The 14,864-nt window shown below is 41.5% G+C and overlaps 1 protein-coding gene across 1 annotated transcript in view; it reads left to right on the top strand.

Annotated features, from left to right (window-relative positions):
- Positions 1 to 14,864, top strand: part of WIPI2 (WD repeat domain, phosphoinositide interacting 2) — a 159,245-nt gene that overhangs the window by 33,585 nt on the left and 110,796 nt on the right. The window contains exons 2-3 of the mRNA XM_040439361.1: positions 4,869 to 4,976; positions 14,391 to 14,555. Of these exons, the coding sequence (XP_040295295.1) occupies positions 4,869 to 4,976; positions 14,391 to 14,555 (273 nt within the window). The remainder of the gene's footprint in view (positions 1 to 4,868; positions 4,977 to 14,390; positions 14,556 to 14,864) is intronic.

Here is a 14,864-nt window from a genome sequence, read left to right as displayed (position 1 = left end):
CCTTTAAACCAAATATAGCGACTACCTCGGTGGCAAGGTCATTAAAGCTCTGGTTGGAGGAATTAGAGTCTCATATAGAGAACAAGACTCCTAGGGATCAGCTGCTGGAGGCTATACCAACTATGTCCAGTGCAGTGGATTTCATCTCTGATGCCTCTGCTGATGCATTGAGGCTTTCCGCTAGGGCGGCTGCATTGTCCAATTCAGCCAGAAGGTCGTTATGGTTGAAAGGGTGGAAGGGCGATGTAGCTTCAAAATCTAAGCTCTGTGCCCTCCCTTGCCAAGGAGATTTTTTGTTTGGGTCAGCCTTAGATGATATTTTGGATAAGGCATCTGATAAGAAAAAAGGATTTCCAGCACCGTCCTTTCCTAAACAGGGGAAGCCATTTCGGATCAATGAAAGAAGGAAAGGTTTTGGGGATCAAAAGATAAGGAGGGAGTGGAGTTCTGATAAATCCAAAGGTGTGCTGTTTAAATCCAGACCTCAAACATCAAGTTCCACTCAACAATGACGCCAGACCCCAAGTAGGCGGTCGTCTTTCCTTATTTTTTCCGGCCTGGCGAAATATTACCGCAAGCGCCTGGATAAAGGATGTTATAAGGGAAGGCTATCGCCTAGACTTCAAGAGACTACCACCCAGGACTTTCAAAATTACTTTATTAAACCAAAATCCTCCAAAACAGGTGGCACCTTCGGAGGAAATAAACAACCTCCTGGAGAAGGTAGTCCTTGTTCCAGTCCCAAAGGACGAACAAGGAGAGGGTTTTTATTCAACCCCATTTCTGGTCCCCAAGCCCAACAGGCTGATGATAAATCTGAAGGGCCTAGTCTATGCTTTCCCTCCCATCACCCTATTGCCTTTAAGAACCTCCACCTGACAGCTTGGATTTTGAGAGGACATTCTTCAGGTCTAGAGGCCTATCAGAACAAGTCATTGGGACTCTCCTGGCTAGTAGGAAAAAGGTCACCTCCGAAATCTATCTGAGAGTATGGAAAACCTTCCTTCGGTTTGCAGGTCCAGGCTTAGACTTGAACTCACCCAACATCCTGTTAATTTTGAACTTTTTGCAGGAAGGCCTTAACAAAAAGCTTAAACCCAGTACTCTCAAGGTGCAGGTCTCAGCACTGAGTGTCCTCTTTGACTTTCGATTGGCTACTCATCCTTGGGTCAAAAGGTTCATTAGGGGGGCCTCTAGACTATGTCCTATAGTTAAATCTAAGTCAGCCCCATGGGACCTTAACCTGGTTCTTTCTGCTCTAACCAAGGCTCCGTTCGAGCCTCTGGGGGACATCCCCTTAAAGATGTTGTCCTATAAGACCGTATTTTTAGTGGCCATTACATCTGCCAGACGAGTAGGAGAGCTGTCCGCCTTGTCCTCTTCCCCACCATATACTCAGATTCTGGAGGATAGGATTGTTTTCAAACCAGACCCTGCATTCCTGCCCAAAGTAGTCTCGGTATTCCATAAGTCTCAGGAGATAGTTCTCCCTTCCTTTTGTCAGGACCCAAAGAATGAAGGAGAAAGATCCTTTCATACTTTAGACGTTAGAAGGTGTGTCTGTGCGTATTTAGAGTCTACGAAGGACTTTAGAAAGACCCCGCAACTCTTTGTTCAATTTCAGGGTCAGAACAGGGGCTCAAAGGTTACAAGCCGTACCTTAGCCAGATGGATCAAGAGAGCGATAGGTTTGGCATATTCACTATCAGATTGTCAGGTCCCTTCAGATTTTTCAGCCCATTCCACCAGGGCAGTAGCCTCTTCCTGGGCAGAAAAAGGGTGTGCTACCATAGAACAGATCTGTAGGGCTGCAACGTGGAGTTCCCCCTCTACGTTTTACAAGCACTACAGGTTGGACCTTTCATCTGTGCAGGATATGTCTTTTGGGAGAAAGGTGCTGCAGGCTGTAGTCCCTCCCTAATAGTTATCTAGTCTAGTCTCTCACAGGTGCTGTCATGGGGCGTAATGGAAATACTTCAATTACTCTTACCGGTAATATGTTTTCCATGAGCCCATGACAGCACCTACATAATTCCCTTCCTTAAATAAAAAAAAGAAAAAGAGAGAAATTTACTCTTTAGTATGGTGCCAAAGAAGAGATATGCCTGGCATATATTTGGCGCAGAGTTTTTTTCTATTATGTTTTCTCGCCTATGTTGTTAGTTTTCACTATATATAGGTGTGTTGCTGGTCCCAGGAATCTTGTCAAATACTGAAGGTGGAAGGCATGGGACCAATTTAAAGATCTGGGAAGTTCCTGTTTCCTGTCCGGAAGGAGGAGGATCTCTCACAGGTGCTGTCATGGGCTCATGGAAAACATATTACCGGTAAGAGTAATTGAAGTATTTTTGGGCAAAATTTCCATTTGAATCCTTTTTTTCCGGTAATAAAGCAAGGGTTAACAGCCAAACAAAACTAAATATTTATTGCCCTGATTCTGTAGTTTGCATAAACACCCTATATGTGGTCGTAAATGGCTATATAGCCACACGGCAGGGCATAGAACTAGGGGAACGCCATATGGTAGAAACAATTTTAGAATTTAAATTTTTGGTTACCTTGCCTCAAAAAAGTGTAAGATAGAGCAACCAATAATCATATTTACCCTAAAATAGTCCCAAAACAACAACCACCTTATCCCGTAGTTTCCTAGATGGGGTCACTTTTATGGAGTTTCTACTCTAGGGGTGCAGCAGGGGGCATGAAAGGGTACATGGTGTAAATAAATCAGTACAGCAAAATCTGCCTTTCAAAAACCATATGGCGTTCCCCTTCTTCTATGTCCTGCCGTTTAGCCAAATAGTAGTTTACGACCACATATGGGGTGTTTCTACAAACGACAGAATTAGGGCAACCCATATTGAGTTTTGTTTGGCTATTAACCCTTACTTTATTACTGGAAAAAATGGATTAAAATGGAAAATTTTCAAAAAAATCGAAATTCTAAAATTGTTTCTCCATCTGCCATTAACTCTTGTGGAACATCTAAAGGGTTAACAAAGTTTGTAAACCCAGTTTTGAATACCTTGAGGGTTGTACCTTCTTAGATTAAGTCACTTATTTGGAATTTCTATTCTAGGGGTGCAACGGGGGGCTTGAAATGGGACATGGTATAAACAAAACCAGTCCTGCAAAATCTGCCTTGCAAAAACCATATGGCGTTCCCCTCCTTCTATGTCCTCCCGTTTGGCCAAACAGTAGTTTAGGACCACATATGGGGTGTTTCTGCAAACTACAGAATCAGGGAAACTCATATTGAGTTTTGTTTGGCAGTTAAAACTTGCTTTGTTCCTGGAAAAAATGGATTATATTGGAAAATTTTCAAAAAAATTCTTCAAATTGAAATTCTTAAATTTTATGTCCATTTGCCATGAAGTCTTGTGGAAGACCTAAAGGGTTAACAAAGTTAGTAAAATCAGTTTTGGATACCTTGAGGGGTGTAGTTTCTAAAATGGGGTCATTTTTGGGTGGTTTCTATTACGTAAGCCTCACAAAGTGACTTCAGACCTGGACTGGTCCATAAAAAGTGGCATTTGGAAAATTTCATAAAAATTTCAAAATTTGCTTCTAAACTTCTAAGCTATGTAACATCCCCAAAAAATAAAATGGCATTCCCAAAATAATACAAACATGAAGTAGACATATGGGGAATGTAAAGTCATCACAATTTTTGGGGGTATTACTATGTATTACAGAAGTAGAGAAACTGAAACTTTGAAATTTGCAAATTTTTGGGTAAATTTGGTATTTTTTTGTGCAAAAAAAATTAACTTTTTTTACCCAATTTTAGCAGTGTCATGAAGTACAATATGTAACGAAAAAAACAATCTCAGAACGGCCTGGGTAAGTCAAAGCGTTTTAAAGTTATCAGCACTTAAAGTGACACTGGTCAGATTTGCAAAAAATGGCCAAGTCCTTAAGGTGAAATAGGGCTGAGTCCTTAAGGGGTTAATCACAAAGAGAAATCTTCCTAAACATCTGCGTCAATTTAACAAGATGTAGGATACATTATGGATTTTAGACACTTACTATCCAGAGACAATGTCCAAAGTGTCTTACCTGGGCGAAGGAGAAAAATGGGTGGGCCGTTGCTAAGTGGCCCAAACTCTTGTTTTCAGATGAAAGTACATTTTGCATATTTGGAAATCAAGATCCCAGAGTCTCGAGAAAGAGTGGGGAAGCACAATCCAAGTTGCTTGAGGTCCAGTTTGAAGTTTCCCATAGAACTTGACTGAAGAGTGGCCGTGCATGCATGGTCCACTCTCCTTCACTTTGGGGCTGCGCTGTACAGATTTGTGTGGGTCCCAGAGGTGACAGATATTCCACCAATTTGTGAGATGGGCCAACCCATTTAAGGATCAGTGACCAACAGTTTTTGTACATTTCACCTAAACAAATGTTCACATAATGGAAAAACATAATTACAATACTTATATTTGCTGTAGATCTCATGGAATGTGCCAGTAGATTTGCCCATTTCTGTGCGAATAATGCCAGCTGTATTTTTTATTTTTTTGTGAGGCACGTATCGAATACACCTACAGAAGAATCTGTACAGTATGAGCTATGCCACAGATTCCCATTCAACTCAACTAGAGACTTAAAATAAGTTTTTTTTAATGCTGATTTAGTTGTGAAGATGTGTCAAAATCATGAACAAATTGTTATCTTGTTTTCTATACTACCAATATATCCTGCAGCTCTTTACAATTCGGAGGAGGGGGTGCATGTGTAAACAACATTAGATAGATACATCATTACAAACTAAGAGTAGAACTTACTATCTATGATCTGATAAGTTACTTTTGTGTATTTACACATTAACAGATGTTATTTTGATCAATTATGTTTCTAATTCATGGCTTTAGGTGTGTGACAATATTTTCACTGGCATTCAGCTTGGATGGAGCATTTCTTTCTGCCTCAAGTAACACAGAGACTGTACATATCTTCAAGTTGGAGACAGTCAAGGAAAAGTATGTACATGTTGCTTTTTTATTTACCTTTTGCTAGAATTAAAATATTTAAATTTTCCTGAAATTTCACCAGGGTGTAGTGTTTGCATAACAAATAACTTTTGCCACATGCTTGAGTCATGTTTCATTAAAGCTAAAGTGGGCTACTTTCACACGATGGTATCCGTTCAGAACGGATCCGTCTGCATTATATTTCAGAGAAAAATCTAAGTCTAAAAGTTAGTCAGACGGATCCGTCCTGACTTTGCATTGAAAGTCAATGGGGGACGGATCCGTTTGAAATTGCACCATATTGTGTCAACGTCAAACGGATCCGTCCCCATTGACTTACATTGTAAGTCTGGACGGATCCGTTTGGCTCCGCACGGCCAGGCGGACACCCGAACGCTGCAAGCTGCGTTCGGGTGTCCGCCTGCTGAGGGGAACGGAGGTGAAACGGAGCCATACTGATGCATTCTGAGCGGTCCTTATCCACTCAGAATGCATTGGGGCTGTACGGATCCGTTCGGGGCCGCTTGTGAGAGCCTTTAAACGGAACTCACAAGCGGAACCCCAAACGCAAGTGTGAAAGTAGCCGTACATGTATACACATGTTCTGTGTGTTAAACTAGACACTGTTCTTCTATTGATATTATAAACAAGCATTGAACACTTAGTATAAATCCATCATCTCAACTACCGTATGTATATATGCAGTGGATATAAAAAGTCTACACACCCCTGTTAAAATGTCAGGTTTCTGTGATGTAAAAAACTGAGACAAAGATAAATCATTTCAGAACTTTTTCCACCTTTAATGTGACCTAGAAACTGGACAACTCAATTAAAAAACAAACTGAAATCTTTTAGTTCGAGGGAAGAAAACAAAAAAAACTAAAACAATGTGGTTGCATAGGTGTGCACACCCTCTTATAACTGGGGATGTAGCTGTGTTCAGAATTAAGCAATCACATTCAAAATCATGTTAAGTAGGAGTCAGCATACACCTGCCATCATTTAAAGTGCCTCTGACGGAACACAGTGAAGACAGTCATCATGAAGTGGAGAAAATATGGCACAACAGTGACATTACCAAAAACTGGACGTCCCTCCAAAATTGATGAAAAGATGAGAAGAAAACTGGTCTGGGAGGCTACCAATAGGCCTACAGCAACATTAAAGGAGCTGCAAGAATATCCGGCAAGTACTGGCTGTGTGGTACATGTGACAACAATCTCCCGTATTCTTCATATGCCTGGGCTATGGGGTAGAGTGGAAAGACTAAAGCCTTTTCTTATGAAGACAAACATCCATGCCAGGCTACATTTTGCATAAACACATCTGAAAGTCTCCCAAAAGCATGTGGGAAAAGGTGTTATGGTCTGATGAAACCAAGGATGAACTTTTTGGCCATAATTCCACAAGATATGTTTTCCCCAAAAACAACACTGCACATCACCAAAAGAACACCATGCCCACAGTGAAGCATGGTGGTGGCAGCATCATGCTTTGGGGCTGTTTTTCTTCAGCTGGAACTGGTGCCTTAGTTAAGCTAGAGGGAATTATTACCAGTTCCAAATACCAGTAAATATTGGCACAAAACCTTCAGACTTCTGCTAAAAAGCTGAACATGAAGAGGAACTTCATCTTTCAGCATGACAACGACCCAAAGCATACATCCAAATCAACAAAGGAATGGCTTCACCAGAAGAAGATTAAAGTTTTGGAATGGCTTAGCCAAAGACTAGACCTGAATCCGATTGAAAATCTGTGGGGTGATCTGAATAGGGCTGTGCACAGGAGATGCCCTCGCAATCTGACAGATTTGGAGTGTTTTTGCAACGAAGAGTGGGCAAATCTTGCCAAGTCAAAATGTGCCATGCTGACTCATACCCAAAAAGACTGAGTGCTGTAATAAAATCAAAAGGTGCTTCAACAAATTATTAGTTTAAGGGTGTGCACATATTTATTTATTTTTATATTTTTTCTTCCCTCTAACTAAAAGATTTCAGTTTGTTTTTCAATTGAGTTGTACAGTTAATAGGTCACATTAAAGGTGGAAAATGTTCTGAAATGATTTATCTTTGTCTCATTTTTTGTACATCACATAAACCTGACATTTTAACAGGGGTGTGTAGAATTTGTATATCCACTGTATGTGTGTGTATGTATATATATATATAAAAATAGAAAATAAATCAGCAGCACTCTGTTAGATTCCGGGTGCAATTCCACAGTTGCTCTTGGATAGGAGCCGTTCAATAGAAATAGAAAAAATATGGCAGCACTCCGGTCTTGTGAAGAAATTCAGTGACGTTTATTCACACTTATTTGCAATGCAGCATTTCAGCCCTCTCAATGGAGCCTTTGTCACTGTTCAAAAAATAAAGGGAACACTTAAACAACACAATGTAACTCAAAGTCAATCACACTTCTGTGAAATCAAACTGTCCACTTAGGAAGCAACACTGAGTGACAATCAATTTCACATGCTGTTGTGCAAATGGGATAGACAACAGGTGGAAATTATAGGCAATTAGCAAGACACCCCAATAAAGGAGTGGTTCTGCAGGTGGTAACCACAGACCACTTCTCAGTTCCTATGCTTCTTGGCTGATGTTTTGGTCACTTTTGAATGCTGGCGGTGCTTTCACTCTAGTGGTAGCATGAGACGGAGTCTACAACCCACACAAGTGGCTCAGGTAGTGCAGCTTATCTAGGATGGCACATCAATGCGAGCTGTGGCAAGAAGGTTTGCTGTGTCTGTCAGCGTAGTGTCCAGAGCATGGAGGCGCTACCAGGAGACAGGCCAGTACATCAGGAGACGTGGAGGAGGCCGTAGGAGGACAACAACCCAGCAGCAGGACCGCTACCTCCGCCTTTGTGCAAGGAGGAACAGGAGGAGCACTTCCAGAGCCCTGCAAAATGACCTCCAGCAGGCCACAAATGTGCATGTGTCTGCTCAAACGGTCAGAAACAGACTCCATGAGGGTGATATGAGGGCCCGACGTCCACAGGTGGGGGTTGTGCTTACAGCCCAACACCGTGCAGGACGTTTGGCATTTGCCAGAGAACACCAAGATTGGCAAATTTGCCACTGGCGCCCTGTGCTCTTCACAGATGAAAGCAGGTTCACACTGAGCACATGTGACAGATGTGACAGAGTCTGGAGACGCCGTGGAGAACGTTCTGCTGCCTGCAACATCCTCCAGTATGACCGGTTTGGCATTGGGTCAGTAATGGTGTGGGGTGGCATTTCTTTGGAGGGCCGCACAGCCCTCCATGTGCTCACCAGAGGTAGCCTGACTGCCATTAGGTACCGAGATGAGATCCTCAGACCCCTTGTGAGACCATCTGCTGGTGCGGTTGGCCCTTGGTTCCTCCTAATGCAAGACAATGCTAGACCTCATATGGCTGGAGTGTGTCAGCAGTTCCTGCAAGACGAAGGCATTGATGCTATGGACTGGCCCGCCCGTTCCCCAGACCTGAATCCAATTGAGCACATCTGGGACATCATGTCTCGCTCTATCCACCAATGTCACGTTGCACCACAGACTATCCAGGAGTTGGCAGATGCTTTAGTCCAGGTCTGGGAGGAGATCCCTCAGGAGACCGTCCGCCACCTCATCAGGAGCATGCACAGGCGTTGTAGGGAGGTCATACAGGCACGTGGAGGCCACACACACTACTGAGCCTCATTTTGACTTGTTTTAAGGACATTACATCAAAGTTGGATCAGCCTGTAGTGTGTTTTTCCACTTTAATTTTGAGTGTGACTCCAAATCCAGACCTCCATGGGTTAAAAAATTTGATTTCCATTTTTTTTATTTTTGTGTGATTTTGTTGTCAGCATTCAAGTATTTCAGAAGAATATTTAATTAATTCAGATCTAGGATGTGTTATTTTTGTGTTCCCTTTATTTTTTTGAGCAATGTATATATGCACTGCTCAAAAAAATAAAGGGAACACAAAAATAACACATCCTAGATCTGAATTAATTAAAAAATAGAATAAAAAAAAATATAAAAGTCATGCACACTCTAAAATGCTATTAATAAAAACTATATCACGCAAACTATAACTATAGTTATACACATACACATAACTATAAAAAAGAGGTGATGTGGTGATGAAAAGAAAAAAAATTTTTTCATTAAAACACAAGAAAAACAATATAAATGTTGTATTGCCGTAATCTTACTGACCTAGAGAATAAGGGTAACTGGTCATTTTTAACACATAGGGAACACCGTAAAAATAAATCCCTATAAACCTATGGCAAAATTTAGGTATTTTTTTCCCAATTCCACCCCATTTGGATTTTTTTTTCAGCTTCCCACTACATTGTATGCAATAGTAAATGGTTCCATTAAAAAATACAACTTGTCCCCCTACCAAAAAAAAGCACGGCTATGTGAAACAAAAAATAAAAACTGTATGGCTACGGAAAGGTAGGGAGTGAAAAACAAAAATGCAAACAGTGAATTGAAGAGGTTAAACAATTGAATTCACAGTTTTGGCCACTGGACAATGCTCTAACATTATTTAAATTTAAAGGGGTTTGCCACTTTCTGGCTACTAAGGACACTGTTCTCTTGGTTTTCTTCCTATCTTTCTGACTGCTCCCTCAGTGTGTCATTAACTGGTTCTACTCCTCCTCCTCCTCTCTTTCTTGCTGTTGAGGTTCCTCAGTGCTCAGTCTTAGATCCTCTCCTCTTTTATTTCTATACAGCCCCTATAGGACAAACTATCAGCAGATTAAGTTTTCAGTACCGTCTCTATGCTGATGAGACCAAGCTTATACACTTCACCCAGTGATATCACCCTTGCTGTGCTACAGAACACCAGTGACTGTCTGTCTGCTGTCTCTAACATCATCCCAAACTGAATATTTCAAAAACTGAACTACTTGTGTTTTCTCTATTTGCTAACATAACTAAACCAGATATCTCCATCTGAGTGTGTGGCACTACCATAATACCTAGGCCGCTCGCCTGTTGTTATGTTTACATAGTAACATAGTGTGTAAGGCTGAAAAAAGACATCTGTCCATCTAGTTCAGCCTGTTATCCTGCAAGTTGATCCAAAGAAAGGTAAAAAAAAAAAAAAAACTGTGAGGTAGAAGCCAATATTTCCCACTTTAGGGGGGGGGGGAATCCTTTCAGACTCTAATCAGGCAATCAGAATAACTCCCTGGATCAACGACCTCTCTCTAGTAGCTATAGCCTGTAATATTATTACACTCTAGAAATACATCCAGGCCCCTCTTGAACTCTTTTAGTGAACCCACCATCACCACCTTCTCAGGCAGAGAGTTCCATAATCTCACTGCTCCTACAGTAAAGAATCCTCTTCTATGTTTGTGTACAAACCTTCTTTCCTCCAGACGCAGAGGATGTCCCGTCTTCACAGTCACAGTCCTAGGGATAAATAGATGATGGGAGAGATCTCTGTACTGACCCCTGATATATTTATACATAGTTATTAGATCTCTACTGAGTCATCTATTTTCTAAAGTGAATAACCCTAATTTTGATAATCTTTCAGGGTACTGTAATCCACCCATTCCAGTTATTACGTTATTTGCCCTTCTCTGAATCCTCTCCAGCTCTGCTATGTTTGCCTTGTTCACAGGAGCCCAGAACTGTACACAGTACTCCATGTGTGGTCTGACTAGTGATTTGTAAAGTGGCTGGACTATGTTCTCATCACGGGCATCTATGTGATGCAACCCATTATCTTATTGTCCTTGGCAGCAGCTGCCTAACACTGGTTTCTACAGCTTAGTGTGCTGTTCACTAAAATTCCTAGGTCCTTTTGCATGTCAGTGTTACCCGGTGTTTTACCATTTAGTATGTACTGATGACTTGAATTATTCCTTCTCATGTGCATAACCTTTCATTTGTCAGTGTTAAACCTCACCTGTCCTCTTCCTTGTTAATTACTTTACAAAGTTTAGTGTCATCTGCGAAAATTTATATTTTACTGTTCAAGCCTTCTACAAGATCATTAATAAATATATTGAAGAGAATAGGGCCCAGTACTGACCCCTGTGGTACCCCACTAGTGACCCAATCTGAGTGTGTACCATTAATATCCACTCTGTTTTCTAACACTGAGCCAGTTAATTTCCCACATACAGACATTTTCCCCCAGTCCAAGTATTCTCATTTGATATACTAACCTTTTATGTAGTACAGTGTCAAATGCTTTGGATAAGTCCAGATATACATCCATTGATTTGCTGTGGTCAAGTCTAGAACTTACCTCCTTATAGAAACTGATTAAATTAGTTTGACATGACCGATCCCTCATGAAGCCATGCTGATATGGCGTTATTTGCTTATTTTAATAGGATACAGGGGTGTATGCCATCTGGTCCCGGCGATTTGTCTATTTTAATCTGGACTATGTTGACTATATGACACTTATAGTTTTTGTCGATTTTTTGAGCAGCTTGCTGTATTTCAGAAGCAATGCATCCTTGATAGATAAGTTTTCCGTGCTGTCTGCATTAGGGTTGTTGCGGGTATCGAAATTTCGATACTCAATCGATACTTTTGTCCCGATATTGATACGATACCAGGATTTCCATTTTTTCGATACTAGCCTGCGCTGCTGCGCATTCTAGTATCTCTGAACATGAGCGTGCTGCTGTCAGCACGCTAATGTTCCCTCAGCAGCACAGAGGAGAAGGAAGCAGTCTCTCCCTCCCCCCTGTGCTGCTGCTGCCGCTGCCACCAATGAACGGAGAGAGGGGCGGGCGCACTGCGCCACCAATGATAGGACTTTTCCTACACAGAGATGTCCCAGCACTTACCATTATTCCTGGGCGCCGCTCCGTTCGCCCCACAGTGCCCCATTACTGTCTCCTCTCCTGCTCCATATGCCAATTACTATTGGAGAAATGGGGAGGAGACATCAGCTTCTCTAGTGAGCGTTCCTTCTTCCTGCGCTGCGATTGGCCAGGGAGAAGAAACGCCTACTAGAGAAGCTGATGTCTCCTCCCCATTGCTCCGATAGTAATTAACATATGGATTAGGAGAGGAGACAGTAATGGTGAACTGCGGGCGAGCCGATCTGTGTAGCCTAATACTTAGTCTGGACTCGTATAAAGAAGTATTTACCACATAATACAGGAGGCAGGTGACGGCAGCAGAATCGCATTGCTGGCACCCTGCCCCTGACAGGGAGCTGCGATCAGCCGCAGTTAACCCCTCAGGTGCTGAACCTGAGGGGTTAACTGCTGCTGATCTGCCAGTACCAGTCTCCTGTATTAACGGGTAATTAATTGGTGGCGCAGTGCGCCCGCCCCCCCCCCCCCTCAACCCCCCACCCCATTAAAATCATTTGCACAGTGCCCCCTCCCCCCACCCCCCAGTATTAAAATCATTGGTGGCAGTGGCCACAGGGTCCTCTCCCCTCCCCCTCATTGGTGGCAGTGGCCACAGGGTCCTCTCACCTCCCCCTCATTGGTGGCAGTGGCAGCTTATGATCGGAGCCCCAGCTGTGTAATCCTGGGGCTCCGATCGGTTACCATGGCAGCCAGGACGCTACTGAAGCCCTGACTGCCATGGTAACATCCCTGATGCTGTGTGCACAGGGCAGCAGGGACAGTGTGAGGTCCTATTCACCCTGATAGAGCTCTATCAGAGTGAATAGGACAAGGGATGAAAAAAATCCAAGGTTCTGGCCCCTAAGGGGGGAAATAGTTATTACGGTAAATAAAAAGTGTAAAAAAAAAAAAAAAAAAAAACACCAAAATATTAAGTATGAATCACCCCCTTTCCCAATTTCACATATAAAATGTATAAACAATAAATAAACATTTCACATATCGCCACGTCAGAAAAGTCCAAACTATTAAAATATTTAAAAAAATCTATGCGGTGAATGCTGGAACAGAAAAAAGAAATAAAAACTGTGCGATTTGCAATTTTTTTAAATGCGGAATGCACGTGGCTTTTTGGGTTCATTTTTTCGCGTGGTATCGAATGGTATCGAGTATTGCAATACTTTTTTATGGTATCGAAACCGAATCAAAAATTTGGTATCGCAACAACTCTAGTCTGCATAGAGGATCACCTAGCATCCTCCCTCCAAACACACTGCACCTGCTCTAAACTTTCCACAGTGCAAGATGGGCAGGGGCAATGTATTTAAATGGATGAGAAATCACATGAAGGTGATTTTGCCTGGATCACATGACCCTCCATCAGCAACCATTTTATGGACAAGACCTCTGTGTAGAAAGCACAAAAGACTTGGCCAACATGGGGGTATCGCTTATGAAATATAGAAAAGGGCACAGAATATTAAAACATTGCAACATGCAAAACATTTTTCTTTATACTGTAGATTTCCACTATTCCACTATTTTCACATAATTTGATGGGCTCTCTGTCCACAGCTTCCATCACTATGACCAAATCTGGATAAACACTGAATATTTTCAGATATGTAGTCTCATAGACCAATTTATATAGAAAAACGTCAGCTGCATCTTTCTCCTCCCTATCTGTTAACTTTTGTGGCTTTTTTTAGTTTGTTTTTTTTCTCACATTCTTACAAGTTTTTCATGCCTTTTTTAAGTCCTTTTGGGAAGTCTATAGGAAAATGCAGAAGAAACATGACACATTTAGAGTATGCGGTGGTTTGGGACAAAAATGCCCCTGACTCAAAAAGGGCACATCCTTGCATTGCATTAAATTTTTCTATATTCCGTTTAAGATAATATCTGGCTGCAGAGTTTAAAAAAGCAAAAACTTAAAAACACTGCTGTGGTGGAGATTTATCCAGATTTGGCCATGTTGATATCCCTTATGCATGCCTGGTCAAAGTTAATTAAGAGCATCCGCCAGCAATCTGTATGTCTAGAATGAAATCCAGGCCAATTTTGTAGTTGACATAGATTTCAGTCATCATTTATTTCAAAAAACTGGTTATAAATGATGATAAATCTACCAAGGCCAATGGTCCCACTGATGCCACTCTCCCTTTTCAAAAAGTTGCAAGGTTGGTGTAGAAAATACAATCGCACAAAAATAGTTGTGGAAATTGCATTTAAAATGTCGCAAACCTGCGGTTTGCAACTTTTTAACACAATTTTTCTGGCACAGCAGGAGGTTGATAAATCTCCCCACCCTTATGCAAGATAAACTTTTTGGAGGGTAAGGAGATTTCTGAACGTTTTTAGAGGTACTCCAGGTAAAGAAAAGAGGACCTTAATCGAATGGAGGTGAAAAAGATGGCATTTTGCTATGAAGAGATAGATTACAAAGTTTTTTGTGTTCACTTGCTAGTTATTTACCCGTGAAGCATATAGTGATAAATAGTGCTATAACAGTGCGTATGTTGTTTAAACATATAACTGCTGATGTAAAGGATAAAGTAATGATTGTATTCTTATGCCAAGTTTGTTTTCTTGCTGTATAGGCCTGCAGAAGAACCAACCACCTGGACAGGTTACTTTGGAAAAGTTATTATGGCTTCCACCAGTTATTTGCCTTCCCAAGTAACTGAAATGTTCAACCAGGGCAGAGCTTTTGCAACTGTTCGCTTGCCTTTCTGTGGTCACAGGAACATCTGTTCTTTGGCAGTGTAATTTAAAATATTATTTCATTTGTGTTTATAAACTATAATTAGATTTTTTATTTTTTTCCTTCTGGTCTGTTTATACTTATGTTACAGTGTGAAAGAGATATGTAATGGAATTTGGCTGCAAATTCAGCGTACAGTGACCACAGTCTGGATCTATGGCATGAGCCAAGGGCCTTAAATAACAGACCAAACGGCTGCATGCCACAGCAATTGCAGTGGTTTACAGGTGTAATTACAAGTATGACGTCCCAGTTCACTTCTATGGGATGGCTTTGTAGTAATCACTTGAACAGGCAGAGCCATCCCTTC

This window comes from Bufo bufo, chromosome 7, assembly GCF_905171765.1.
Source record: "Bufo bufo chromosome 7, aBufBuf1.1, whole genome shotgun sequence".
Classification (NCBI taxonomy): Eukaryota; Metazoa; Chordata; class Amphibia; order Anura; family Bufonidae; genus Bufo; species Bufo bufo.
This window is presented reverse-complemented; position numbering and strand designations above follow the sequence as displayed.